Source organism: Labrus mixtus, chromosome 2 (assembly GCF_963584025.1).
Source record: "Labrus mixtus chromosome 2, fLabMix1.1, whole genome shotgun sequence".
In the NCBI taxonomy this organism is placed as follows: domain Eukaryota; kingdom Metazoa; phylum Chordata; class Actinopteri; order Labriformes; family Labridae; genus Labrus; species Labrus mixtus.
The window spans coordinates 14,315,213-14,329,806 of NC_083613.1; the positions used below are offsets into that span (position 1 = coordinate 14,315,213).

The 14,594-nt window shown below is 43.4% G+C and overlaps 1 protein-coding gene across 1 annotated transcript in view; it reads left to right on the forward strand.

The window, feature by feature from the left end:
* Positions 1-11,898, forward strand: part of helz (helicase with zinc finger) — a 61,327-nt gene extending 49,429 nt beyond the window's left edge. The window contains exons 26-33 of the mRNA XM_061064261.1: positions 1,140-1,327; positions 1,948-2,152; positions 2,284-2,370; positions 2,483-2,986; positions 3,967-4,228; positions 4,373-5,105; positions 5,569-5,860; positions 6,351-11,898. Of these exons, the coding sequence (XP_060920244.1) occupies positions 1,140-1,327; positions 1,948-2,152; positions 2,284-2,370; positions 2,483-2,986; positions 3,967-4,228; positions 4,373-5,105; positions 5,569-5,860; positions 6,351-6,811 (2,732 nt within the window). The 3' untranslated portion in view covers positions 6,812-11,898. The remainder of the gene's footprint in view (positions 1-1,139; positions 1,328-1,947; positions 2,153-2,283; positions 2,371-2,482; positions 2,987-3,966; positions 4,229-4,372; positions 5,106-5,568; positions 5,861-6,350) is intronic.
* The last annotated feature ends 2,696 nt before the right edge of the window (positions 11,899-14,594 follow it).

Genomic DNA, 14,594 nt, shown 5'->3' on the forward strand with positions numbered 1-14,594 from the left:
GGGCGTCTGCAGAAGTAAAACAATCGAATGTCACAATCAAAAGTTATTTCATGATTGGGCCTCTAATTTTACCTAACATTTAGTCTCGATAAGAATGCTCACCTGTGTGGATATCAGTGATGAAGGCTGCTACAGTTGGCAACAGAGACACTTTTAAATCATAACAGCAGTCATCTGAAGGGGAAATGCTTGTATAATTTATAGATCGTTATTTCTCTTAGACTGAGGTAAAGACATGAGAGGGACATACAAATAAAAAGCTTGTATCAAAATAGATCTTCTACAAACATACTTAGCATTTATGTCCTCTTCATTATATATTTTGATATTTATAGTCAGGTTTTACAACAAAGCATCAGTAGAGGAGTTTGCATTGTCTCCATTAGTATCCATACACACGTCTCGACAGCTTGGTTTGAGCCGATCGAATGCAGCCGGATCCATCCAGATGGATGCATGAAGTCCTGAGGCTATTGAAGCCATCCGAGCGATGCAGCCTTGAAAAACACAGCGAGGAGTTGCTAATACGCTGCTTAGTAGGGGAAGACAATCAGATGACTTCAGCCTCTTTAAACTGCAGATAGTCAGACAGATGCAGAAGAATCAATGAAATCTGTGCAACTCACTTCTTTCTGCACTCAACGGCAGCATTAATATGCGTTGTATGCTGTTTGTATTTGTCGTCTCTCTTAAAGAGCCATGCATTGAATACCTAACGATATCAGACTTTAGGCTATTTATGCTTTCTGTATATATCCCATGAAGTTTAAGAGCCATTTTTATTTACCTGTCTAAACCAAGCAGCAGCCTCAGGTGTTGAAAAATGAAGCCAATGTCAAAATCTGCAGTTCCTCAAGTGTCCACTTGAGGGCTGGCTGCAGAAACCGAGAAGTCCCATTAACACCCATGTCTGAGTCTTTATTGGTACAACCTTTCCAGGGGTGAATTTTGATTTCTTCATTGCTTGTGATGCTATTAAACCTGAGAGTTATGCATGATTAGGGTTGTGGTGCAGAAGCTAAAGGCCTGCCTTAACTCCGCCCCTTTACCTGTTGTAAGGTCAACTGAAAGTTAGTCATAAAGACTGGGTCCTTGTTGTTCTATCCGATCTTTGGTCTAAACCCCTTCTCTCGTTGCAGTTCAACCCAACCCGGCCATGCTGATGGGAAACCCGATTAGGGCGTTCACACCACCTTTGGGTGGCGCACCAGCCGCCATGGGCAAGTCACCCAGTCCTGTTCAGAGGATAGACCCTCACACAGGCGCCAGTATCCTCTACGTTCCCGCTGTGTATGGTGGAAACATGGTCATGTCCATGCCCCTGCCTGTAAGTCTTCTAAGTTTTTATCTTGTTTTATATCCGTTAATTGTCAATATGCATTTTCACATTATCACACAGTTACACACAGAGGTTTTATCATTAAAGTGTCTGACAGTCACCAAAGAATATTACTTTAAATTACTGTACTCCTATCTCTCTCTCTATAGCCCAGGGGAGCTAGAGAGAGAGAGATAGGAGTGCACACGATATGGACTGTTTCAAAACAAAAACTGGTAGAGTTGCTTTTGAAGTTGCACCTGAAAGTGGTCTTTGTTTAACCTCCAGTTGGTCGATGCTTTCCCCCTCTGATGACTGACACCTCATGTCCACACTGTCAACATGTTGTGTGTGCACATGGCATGAGACGTGCGGCTTGTGTGTGTGTGAATCTGAGATTAGCATAGAATCGGATATATTTTAGAGGACTGATCGTTCACTGATCACGGCCAAACACGCTGAAAATCAACCGACTCCAGTCCACCAGCCGACCGATCGGTACACCTTTAGCTGTAACTGTATTGCCTTAAATTTATTGTAAGCTATTGAACTATAATCTGTATGAACAACTTTAACCTGCAGTTGTTTCTTTATCGATAATCTCATAATCAGTTTCTTCTTTTTTTAAGTTGCCCTGGCCAGGTTACCAGAATCGCTTTGCAGTGGATCCTCGAATCATGAGCCATCCTGCAGCCATGGCGTACAACTTCAATCTGTTGCAGGCTCAAAACCGAGGCTCCCCCATCCCTTATAGCGGGATGGCGCACCCCTCTCCTCTGGGAGTGGGGCAGCCCAGCCCGGACAAGGAGCTCCAGGCAGACCCCATCAGAAATGGTAAGCCATGATTTTTATTACCCTGTCAACACAATCGAAACTTACTTTACTTTTATGCCATTAAGTAGAGATAGTGTATTGTATGTATAGAATAACCATGAATTTAGTAATGAACTTATTTGACCTCTTAGGTAAATTAGAAGGATGTCCAAAGTCAGAACAGAGCCGTCTTCAGACACCAGAGAGGAAAACTGCAGACATGAAGGAAAAACAGGCAAGTAGTTGACATTTATGTTTTATTTATTTCATTAATATCTCGAACCAACATAAACAAAGCAGCTAAACCTTTTCTTAATGATGTCTGGGTTTGTGTTTCATCATTCTAGGGAGATTTAGACACTGGGCAAAGTCGAAGTCTAGACTCAGAAGGCATGGTAGGATTTCCAAATGCACTTCTCCATCGAAAGGATCCCTCAGCTGCCCAAAGACCCCTCAACTACCACCTGGCACCACCGAACCCAGCTTTTCCTCCACATCCTGCCAGTGGAAGGGCCTTCCCCCCACAGTATCCCCTCTCCAGGCTTCCTTATCGGGTTAGCCAGCCTCAGCACCCGGGGATGGCCCAACAGAGCCAACAGCAGACGCAGCAGCTCAGCCCTGCCTACACCGGTGGCAGCCACAATGCTTCTTTCTTCAGCGGACCCGTGCCCCCTCACAGGGCCGTGCAGTCCCCCACTTTGGATGGGCCTGAGCCTGGAGGGGTGGAGGAGATGAGTAGCTCCATTAGGACGCCAATGGGCCAACCAGGGGGGCACCACCCGGGCATGTCGCAGCATAACAGGGTCAACAGCTTTGGGGAGGACGGGCAGGACGGAAACATGGGAGAAGGTTTGGGTGAGTAGAGCATCATTTTTTTAATTTGTTTTAGCAGGGTACTGTTCTTTTTTGTATCTGTTTTATCAAGGATATATTGTGTTTCAGGAGTGTTTAATGTTTTTTTGTTTTTTTTAAATGTGCCACCGTGTATAGATCTGTAGCCTCTGGTTTTAGATTGCATGTTCAAGTCAAACACAGGAAGTGGTGGACGAAAGAACAGTCCGATGCTATGATGACTGACTTTTTGCCTTTTAGTGCTGGGTGTAGTTGGACATAGTCACTGTTTCAGCAATAAAGCGAAGAACATCATAATGAAGCACTTTCATTACATGCACAGAGATCGCAGCACACATGTGCATTTATAATATGGTGACTGCCAGAGCTGGTCAAACGAAGCAAACAAGATCAAGGAGCTCCTATTTAAAGGATAATTCATTTTTTAATTGAGACTTCCAGAGCTGGGTACACAATGCAATTAACTTTTGAAAACCTTTAAGTTCCCTTAAATTCAGTTTCTTTCATCGTCCAAACCCCGCTCTTACATGGTAAGATTGTGGACAACCTGAGCTGGAGCCTAGCAAGACTACCTTCTGATAACTGTGTTGTTTTCAACCCAAGGCTGCACCTTCTTTAATTTTCCTATTCCCATACAGAGAGGGCCAGGGCAACAGTCTGAAATGTGCTCGATAATTCTGTTCACGCGTTCAGTGAAAGCTTCTTTTTTACCAGATAAGAAGGTTTGGTTAGCTCAGCAGGATATCAGACTGCTTCAACAGGCAATGTGATGCAGCATGGGTTGATCTTACCAGGAGAATTACTGTCACTCATAGACACAACACCGACTCCCTGACCCTCAGCTCTTCTCGTCCTGATTAATCGTCTTTCTATCTCCCTGTCTTAACCCTCCGCTGCTATGCAACAGCCACCACTTTCTGACAACTTAAGAAAGACTCATTCCGCAAAAAAACTAAAACTAATCTTGTGGTTTAACCTTTCAGACCCCTTGGCTCTCGAGGCCCTGAGCCAGCAGCAGCAGCAGCAGCAGCAGCAGGCGGCCAGGCTGGGCCAGTGGGGGGAGGCAGCTGGTCCTTTTCTGCAGGGCAGCGTCGCCTTCCCTCTGCCCCAACAGCTCGCCCACCTCGCTCAGCCCGGCATGGCTCGCTTCCCCCCTCAGCTGCTCCGGGCAGCTAGTTGGGGCCTAAGTGCCAATATGGAGGAAGAGGGTGTCACTTCTGCCTCGACCGGGCCACCTTTCACCAGGTAGGACTCTGCAACAGTTGGTTTTATGTTTCTGTTTTAGAAGTTAAAATACATGTTTAAAACAATTGAAAATATTTCCCTTGCTGCTGCTTTCTAAGATATTTCCAATTTGAGGGGTAAAAACAATCCCTTTTTGTTTCCCAGGTACCCGGGCCTCCTGAGAGAGATGCCCCCACAGGAGCAGCCTGAACCCAGAGAAGCAGCTGAGATGCAGCCCCCACCTCAATCCCGTCTCCTCCAGTACCGCCAGTCCCAAGCCCGTGCATCAAATGATCCTTCATCCTCTTTAGCTGCCACCTCCAATCATGCCGGCCCTTTCCCACCAGGACCATACCCCCATGACAGTGGCCGCGATCTCCTAAATGACAACCTTCTCAACAACCCCGCCCTGCAGCAGCACCCAGGAAATCCCCTGTATAATACTGGTAGCTACCCCCATCAGCCGCCGGCCCACTCTGCCAGCCCCCCTCCCTCCCAGGTCAAATACCTTCTGCAAGAGGCCCAGTGGTCCCACGGCGGAGCTGCATCAGTGAGCCCACCGCAGCAGAACCACCTACTGGGGAACCAAGGCCACGGTCTTCCTTATGGACTGCCCATCATGGCTCACCCAAGCAGGCAGGAGCAAGTCCACCTGATGCAACTTCACCATCAGCACCAGCAGCAGCAACAACAACAACAACAGCAACAACAACAGCAACAACAACAACAGCAACAACAGCAACAACAACAACAACAACAACAACAACAACAACAACAACAACAACAGCAGCAGCAGCAGCAGCAACACCACCAACAGAGTCAAGGTCCAGACCAGGAGTCCTATCACCCCCTGTCCCCCAGAACATCAGCAGCCGCAGCCCTTCACAATGTAGATGAGGTAAGAGTAATTCATTTATCGTTAATAATTTTACCATCTTTGTGCAAATTTCTGCAGCCAAATGCATCAGAGAAACTTGTAATATCGCTCATTCTCACGTTTCAAACTTTGACAATTGATTTAATAAAGGCATTTTGGCATAAACTTTCTGACCCTTGATGGATGAAACTATCGATTTATTCTTTAGCATTACTGTTTCACTAGCCAGGTCAGGTTTTCCAGACATATTTAGATCTTAATTTTGAATTAAACTGAATCCAAAGTTGTCATACTTTAAGGAAATAGTGGGAAATTAGCGTTCGATCTTCTGATCAGGGCGTTTTAGCAGTTCCTCGTTCACTTTCTTTTCATTTGTTTCTCCAAATTTAAGTAAGCGCTGCAAGGCGGTGACTTCAGAAGGTCATATTATCCACCCATCATACTGACTTCATGCCCGCCCTCTCCATCTTTTCTGTCTGTACAGTATGAACCCAGAGGTCCAGGCCGGCCCCTCTATCAGCGCCGCATCTCCTCAAGCTACCCAGACGACTCGTCTCCAGCCAACACCCACAATGCCCTCTCCCAGCAGTCCCAGCCCTGTCCGCCAGACCCCCAGGACCACCCCCATCCGCACATACAGCATCATCAGCACCCGCACGCACCCTACGGTTACTCCTCACATGACCTCTGGCCCAGTAATGGCGGGGGTCCTGGTCCGTTCCAGAACATCCCATGTAACGGAGCCAGCACGCTCGCTCAGCATCGAGACCTTATGGGTGAGTATCTCTGAATACACTGCTTTCTTTTACGCTGAGATGACTGAAAGCCGGACTAATCAGTTTCTAATCCTTGAAACACATCTGAAAAAGAAGGAACATCTTATATTCACGATTTAGACTTTAAATTGATGATCACAACAAAGGACGGAGCCACTTGTCGGTAAATTGAGTGTACCCCTCGTGATCGATGCCAGCTGTCACTCTCAGCTGCAGTACCAGGGGGAGACACCAGGGGGAGGCACAGTGATCGTCCTGAACAAAGTGGCTGAGAAGTAGGTCAAGTTGACCAACAACTGAGGCAGAGTTATTAAGCCAGTTTTAGGAAAACGTTTATCAATGCAGCAGAGTCCTTTAAAAACTGTCTTAACAGAGCGTAACGTCTGTAAACTTCATGCCCAACAGCGGGATATTGTCGGTGGGATTTTCTAAGATCCGTCCTTCAACCTTTTTGGGGTACCTTTCTAATCTTCTTTTCTTTTCCCTGCAGCGTCTAAGGCTCTCCGTCAAAGTGAGGAGCAGGTGAAGGCCGAGGCCACGGCAGCACAGCAGTCTCACCCACACTCCCTCAACTCCCTGCAGCACCTCGGACAGTTCCCTCCTCTCATGCCCAATAACAAGCATCAGCAGCAGCAACAACAGCAGCAGCAGCAGCAGCAGCAGCAGCAGCAGCAACAGCAACAACAACAACAACAACAACAACAACAACAACAGCAGCAGCAGCAGCAACCGCCACCGCCGCCGCAGGCTCCCACGGAGGCAGGCCAGGGGCCTCCAAATCTGAGCAAACCACCCACCATGTCCTACGCCAGTGCCCTCCGTGCTCCACCCAAACCCAGAGCTGTTCGTCCTGATCAGGCCAAAAAGAACAGCGACCCTCTCTCCCTCCTCCAAGAGCTGAGTATAGGAAGTTCAAACGGTAGCAATGGGTACTACTCCTACTTTAAATGAGAGTCTTCTCCTAAATAATTAAGTGATAAAATACAAAAAAGCAACAAAAAAAAAGCAAAACATTTTCTAAAACCACATAAAAAATAGTGCAAAGTGCATTTACAAATTGTTTCTATCAGTAGGTTTGTTTTCTGCATTTTGTTTCATTTTAACTTTTTATCCGTAACGGTCATCTTTTCTCCTGTTTCACATATCTGTGAAGAAAATAAGTATATATAATGAATGCATTACCGGTATATATACATACTCATTATGTATATATGAATATATACTTATATTATCGACACTTGTATATGTACGTAATGCAAAAAAAAACAAAAAAAGTTTAAAAAAAAACAAATAAAAAAAAAAGGCACGAGTTAGTTGACCACTTAGCTCCCTGCATATTCTCTCCTTCTCCAAGTTGCTTTTGTTGGTTGCCTAAATAAGTACGTTGAAGTTTTTATTATTATCATTTTGTATCCTTCAGTTTTCGAGTGGGCGTTCACGTCTTGATTTTCATTCTACTGTAGTCGTGCTGTTGGACGAAAAAAAGCTAAGTGGTCAACTGACGGCGAAACTTCATGGAACAGTGTATAGAAGTAGATACAAATTTTCCTCTAATCTGTACATAAAAAGAAAATAAAAAGACTGAATTGTATGCCACAGACATGTCCTTAAATTCCTGTATCATGCTAGCATTTGAATAATGAATTATTTCCTGTTTTTATTTTTTGCTTCTTAACCTTTAATCCTTTGACATCCTGACCCGGGAGTCATCTTTGGTGATTTAATAGTAAATGTGATTATTTACTGAGAATAACATTACAGATATTGATTGCATATTTTAAATTTTTATTTTTGCATCGGCAACGATAGATCCAGTGTTAAAACGTCAGAACAGCTACAACCATGTCATTCCTCGTTTGTGTAAAAGATTAAACATCAGACGTCGCTCTTCGTGACCCGAGCCTCCTGAACCGCCTCCCTCTCGGCCTCGTGCTTGGCCGTTTTTTATTTTATTGTATTTCCTTTTGATTGTGTCAGCGACTTGTGCAGCAGAGATTAAAAACTGCTCGAGGTATGAAATGTTGTTTTCTTTGTCACTAATGATCGTGAGCTTCTCTTGTAAAGGTTTGCGCTGCTCTGAGGGTTTGTGAAAGTGAAGAGAGAGAGGGGAGGTCGCAGTGAGTTGTCCTGTTAGGTAAGTTGAATCTGAGGGTTTACATGAACACATCACCGGTCACGTCTTTATGAACGAGCTTTACCTTCCCCTGAAATATTTGATACTATTTGATTCCACGTGTTTTAGAACAATAGCTTAAAAAAACATTTTAACTCGAAGAGAGAGAGAGAGCACTGTCCAACGTGACGCCCAAAAAAATACAATTAATTGGTTGCCTGGGATTTACGTTTTGGTTGCCGTGGTATCGAAACAGGAAATGGTTTACTAGTATCGTATTGAAATTCTGGTGTCGTGACCACCCCACATTATACACTTTTTCTTTAAAGATCACATATTCTCCTCCTCTTCAACCAGTTTAAATAATTCTCAGAGCTCCTCAAAACATGTCTGTGAAGTTTCTTGTTCTAAATCCACTCTGATCCTTTATTTGATCATGAACTATAAACCCCTCTATTTCAGCCCTGCTCAGAACAGACTGTTTCTGTGTCTGTACCTTTAAATGTAAATGAGCTGTGTCTGACCACGCCCCCTCTCTTGAAGGGCTTGGGTTGGCGCAACCTTTCTCGCTCCATGTCCTATTGTTTACAGAGAGAAGGCAGACTCAGAGGGCAGAACAAACACCTAGCTGTGGGAGTGTCACCCACCTGGGGAGGAGTTACTGCCCTTTGTGATGTCATGAAGGGAAAGTCTCCAAACAGCCTGTTGGAGCACACATTTTCTGAAAAGTGGAGCGGATGGACTTTTCTCATGATTGGGCGGTTTGTAGACAGACTAAAGACACATATTAGTGTTAGAGAAACATGGTGAAGTGTAATTTGCAGAATATGTGACCTTTAATTTGAAATCTTGTTTGCTGTTTAATGGACATCAGTCTAATCTTTGACATAGTGTAGGCGACCTTTAATCCCTGAGTAATATGAACCCTATAATAAGCTATATGCACAAGCTGATATTAGCTCAGTGTGCCACCTTACACTGTCATGATACCAGAATTTAAACTGTGATGTGATACCAAGATCTCAATTCCTGTTCTGAAGTCACAACAACAAAATCAGATGTCTAACACACCCAATGTCTTGTTTTTAATCACCAAAAACTGCAAGCGAACGTCTGCACACGGGTCTATGTTTCAGACAGTGCCTCCTCCTCCTCTGCTCTCTCGCTGTCTGTAAGTCATTAATGTAACGTTGGCATCTTTGAGGCGCCAAAAGGTCTTCAGAAACGTCACCATTTGACGACCTGTGAATTTAAAAGGATCACCGCTGCTCTCTCTCTTCCTCTCGTGGCAGCTTTTAGTTATAAATCTGACTGAGGGTCCGCAGGTTTTTTCTAAAAACTTCAATACTTTTTGATATTTTGGTTGTGTTAAATAATGAACACCAGCGCTTTAAAACATGTGGTATCAAAAAAGTATCACAGTATGAAACATTTTGACGACCTTAGTGCCACGAACAACATTCATCTTTGTCTAGACAACATTATCAGAGAGGAAAAGGCTTAAAATATTTCCTGATTTCAGGGCATTCAAAGCAGTCAGTTTTACTTTCTTCACTGCGAGCTGGTCGAAGCTGCCTGACCGTCTGTTTTTTTTAGATTGAGCATAACGAGAGTGAACCGGTGATGTTGTGGAAGTCGTTCCCGGACAGTCAGAGAGTTCAAATAACTCCCGTCAGATCTGACATTTTAATATTAAACCCTTGGATTGATCTCGTTCTCCTTTGGTTAATAGAAAGAGGCTCTGACCACGCTTTACATTTACCTTGAAAACAACATAAGTATTAAACACCCGGCTAATGCCCTTAAAGCCGGATGTTTTCAGTTTGCAGGTTATAAAATAAAAAAGCTCTTCACTGTTTCTGCCTCTAACAAAGCAGTGCTGCTCATCCAGTGCTCGGTTTATGGCGTCTATCGTAAAAGTCAGACTGTATACAGAATGGACAACGCTCCTCCACCTCCCCCTGTTGTGCAAAAATGAGTCCACAGCATGCAGTTTCTGTGCATGCGAGTCGCTCTGCCCATCAAACCAGCACATCACAAGATGTATTTACTGAAGAGTAGCCCACTATTTTCTTTAAATATCAGATGAAAGCTGCAGTCGGCCTGATGCTCGCCGTATTCAGTGCAGCACGCTTTACACAGCGAGGCGGCTGTGTAAAGCTGTAATTACTGTAATTCAAAATAAACTTCTCAGAAAAGGTGACTTGAACACAAATCCTCACCACGACGCCAGTGGGTTTGATTATCATCTGTTAACAAGGAGGGGGCGGGGCTTATGTCCGACTCTGCAGCCAGTCAGTAGGAGGAGCTCTGAATATTTGGGCTTCACTTGACGCGAGGTGTTTCAGCGTCCATTCTTCATACAGTCTGTGGTTGGAACTAAATGAATTGTGTTTTCACGCGGCAGTGAGTTGTTGAAAGCTTAAACAGCATTCATAAACAAACGTTTAAAACTCAAGTTCAGCTTTTTGTCGACGCAGCGGAGAACGACACAAACCTGTAAATACACATTTTCTAGATATTTACCAAACTTTGGGAGCGCCTCGATTTTGTAGAAGCTCCGAGAAGAGGTTTGCCCTTTTTAATTATGCAAATTCACAGAAAAAAAATTCTAGACGAGGACGCCAACCAACCCACTTGTAGGAACGTTTTCAGTAGTTGTTTTTTTTTTTTTAAACCATGTTTCTGATCGGACAAAGAGGAAAATTTCTGTTGCAGCTGTTTCACGACTTCTTACTTCACTGTACCATTCTTTGATTTGATTGGTCGTTGCCGGATGGTTTGTCCCGCTCTGTTTTCTCGCCCCTTCACAGCTGTGCACCATCAACATGGAGTTTTTTGTTTTCTTTTTTTTAATGTGAAGACTGTTTTTCCTTTTAGTTTTTTTTTCTTTTTATGCATGTTGAGATGACCTGGCTGGTTTTTATCCTTGTTTTTATCAGTTTGTATTGATTTGTGGATTTAAAAACAAAACACAAAAAACAGAGAAAAAAAACTATTGTTCAACCTGCAGAGTCAAATTTTGGTATATAATTTGATGTGTACAATAACTTGTGACATTATCAACAGAACTATTATAATACTTTACTAACATGTCAATCAAATATGTAACGGTCATGTACGTGTTCTTTTTTCTGTTCTGCAGTTTGTTAGCCGGGCCGGCGCTGAGGTTGCTCCCTGCTGTGTTGCCCGTCTTTTAACGCTTCAAAAACGCCGTCATTGATCGGCAGAATCTTTTTACAGGTGTTGTTGGCTAATCTCTGAAGTCGTGCAATACTAATATTTCACCGCTTCTTCAGCTACACTTTTATTTATTTTTGAAGCAGAGGAGATTGAGCCAAAGACATTTTTAAAGGGATTTTTTTTTTTTAAGGGTTAATTTCCATCATTTGTTTCCCAAATCCGTTTGAGGGGATCTCAACTCTTAGAGTCTTTACTCTTTGCAATGAAGTCGATTTTAATTCATTTCTTGCCAGTAGATATCATCCTATGAATCTTTTTTTTTCAACAGCCGTCTGTGTCGTCTCTAAGGAGACCACAGCGAACCCAGCGTTTGTGTGTGCGTGTGCGTGTGTGTGTGTGTCGGGCACACGTACAGGGAGCAACCTCTTGCCCAGCCATTAGAGAGCACTGTGTTCAGCCTTCTATAAACGCCACATCTCTGCACCGTTCTCTGTTCGCTCTCCTCTGTTGTCCCCCCCTGCCCCCCTCCCCCTCCGCTGCAGTGAATCAATGGCACACCTGTTCTCCCAGTTCTCCCACTCCCATTGGTTCCTCCCTCGTGGGTACAAAAATAATGAATAGATCTGTTTTACTCTTCTTCATTTCAATTGGTGGTGGTTATAATAAAGGATTTAGACTGTGTTTCAAAGGTTTATTTTCTTTTTTTATTTGTTTCTCTATTAAAGTGTTTTTATTGAAACTGCTCGACTTCTCGCTTTTTGTCATCCTCTGGATTTAACTGCACTCGACTGGGGAGCCTTGGAGCCCGAACAGGAAACATGAGGCGGGTCAGTTTCTACCAGAATTACTGTATGAGTTTAGTTTAACATCGACTTGAAGCTCCGTAAAGGCAGTGTTGGTAATTTCCACCAGATCCACTTTTTAAGATTTTGGTTGAAATTGTCTTTAGGTCCTGACAGAAATTAATAACTCATGTTCTCTGAAAAAGGAACAAAGAAAATCCGTCATCTGTATCAGTTGTAAGTCTGTAAAAACTTTGACCAATGTCTGCCACGAGGTCCCAATCTGATGAACCAATCACACGCCTCCCTGTCTCCCTGCTCGCTCTCTACCTCTTGCGTGTTCTAGCCCACACTCAAAGCGTTTCATCGATGACAGATTTTATACTGTGAGTTTACTTACTGCTGAATGAGACATGAGATGACGCAGTTTCTACACAATGCAAGAGATGATCTGAGGTCCGGGGTAGGTGTAGACGTAGCACTGAGGGAATGCTACTTTCAAAATCATGCTAGTTTTCAGCAATGACCAACCCTGCCTTTAAAGCATTCACAGTGAGCAAAAGATACTTTTATTGAACTACAACCCCTGAAAGGTTGAGACGTGTTGAATGTATGATTTATTAAAGATGGAAACAGCATGAAGACGACATGTCAAATGTTGAAACTGCGAAACGTAGTTTTTAGAAAATGTCTCATTTGGATTTGATGTTTGAAACAAAATGAGGACAGACAAAAGTTTTCTCAAAGCGTCTTAAGATTTAATTTCATTACAAAGAAAGAGCATATAATAAACACAATCTAAATGCATTCAAAAACCTCAAACCTTGTTTGTTTTTTTACTTCCTTAAACTTCACTTGTTTCCTCGTAAAACAAACAGGAGAAAAGTAACTAAGTTAGTAAATGTTAAGTTAAAAGAGATGCAGTGAGAAATAACACGTCCTGAACGAGCTCAGAGCACTGAGGGTTTCAGTTTGACAAACAGCAGCAAGTTGACACTTTCAAACTGTTAGATCTACTGGACACCAGCTTTTTTCATGATGCCAGAACTTGGCTAGCATCAACATTTTTTATTAAGGCCAATTAGCCCCTGAAAAAGAAATGTACACTGAAGTGAAACTGAAGCAACTGTGAAAAATGTTTTTAAGATATAAAGTTCTTTAAGCTATTAATGATTAAGCTGTTTTTCCTACTGAGCTCACATGATTGTTCTGTCATAGAAAGTTAGAATTTCACAGCTTGATGTGCGGCATTACTTGGCACAACTCCACCACTCAGGGCTTTCACACTTGCAGAATTCTCCTGAAAAAGAAGGAGCTGTATGTGTGAACGAAAACAGTTTTCACTTGGACTTCACCCGGAGTTTCTCCTCCAGCCTCTTAGTATTTTTTTCCGCAGAAGGTCTGAGTTAGCTGATGTGAGAACGCCGCAGGATATTCTCCGGAGAATTCAGCTCGAGCCAATAGACGGGGGAGTCACGTTTCTATACTGTGACTGCTGCACGGTGCATAGAGTGTCTGCAGGCGACCTCTATGATCTCTGTGCATGTTATTAAACGGCTGCATTATGTTTTCTGTTCTCCAGTATGTTGTTCTCCGCTCTTTTATTGATTCTGTGATTCCATTGGACTACACATAGTATTGATATAAAGGCAAATATTCTCATTATAGCATCATATAGCGGACCTTGTTGCTTCGTCCGCTACTTCTGCGTCTTTTTTTTAACGTCACGTCTTGCCTCAGGAGACCTCCCCCCCCCGGTCTGACAGGGATAGTCTCCCTCTGTGAGGAGCTTAATGTGAACAACCAGGTCAGGAGAATATCCACAGCAGTGCTCCTGAAAATATCTAGATATTTAAGTGATCACACGAATATCTAGATATCTAGATATTTTCAGGTTTGGGTACAGATGTGAAAACGTCTTAAGTGAATTCCTGTGCTTCTGCAGCCAGCCTCTAGTGGACACTCAATGAACTGCAGGGTTTTGCATTTCCGGATCGGCTTCATTTTTCAACACAGAGGTTGCTGCTTGGTCATACCCTGCCTCCTCCTGAGACTCCCCACTCTTGTTGTTATAGGAAAAGTCTCACGCTGTGAACATGCAGCTCAGGAAGATTTCAGGTGCAGCTTATCCTAAAATTTTCTAGAAATATTCAGGAGTGCATGTGTGAAAAAAGCCTCTTAACAGCCGCGCTGATCAGTGCCTGTAAATCGGCCAAAGGTTGGCATTGACAGATTATGCTCGCTCCGGGGGGTTTCATTCCAAACAACGAAGATGCTTGACACAAAATGCATTGTGCTGACACATGAAAGAGAGCGGACATTTTTTTATGCATCGGTTTGGTTTGTGAACTGAAAGTAAAAGGCCTTGTTTGTGCACCTGCTAGAACTGAACCTTTTCCAGCATGATCAGTGCTGCAGACTGTGTGGGTGTTTAGCATTCAGACACATGCACACACAAACACACACATACACACAAACCTGCTCTGTGCTGCTGCTTTGCTTCAAACCAGTCATTTATTCATGACGCTCGGACCGAAATGAGGCAGTTTGCATCTTTAAAGGTTCTTCGTAAAATCTTAAAAATGTACAGCTAGACGTTTGAACACATGTTGCTTTTCTTACTCACTTTAATTCCCTTGATTCCTTGAGCATACAA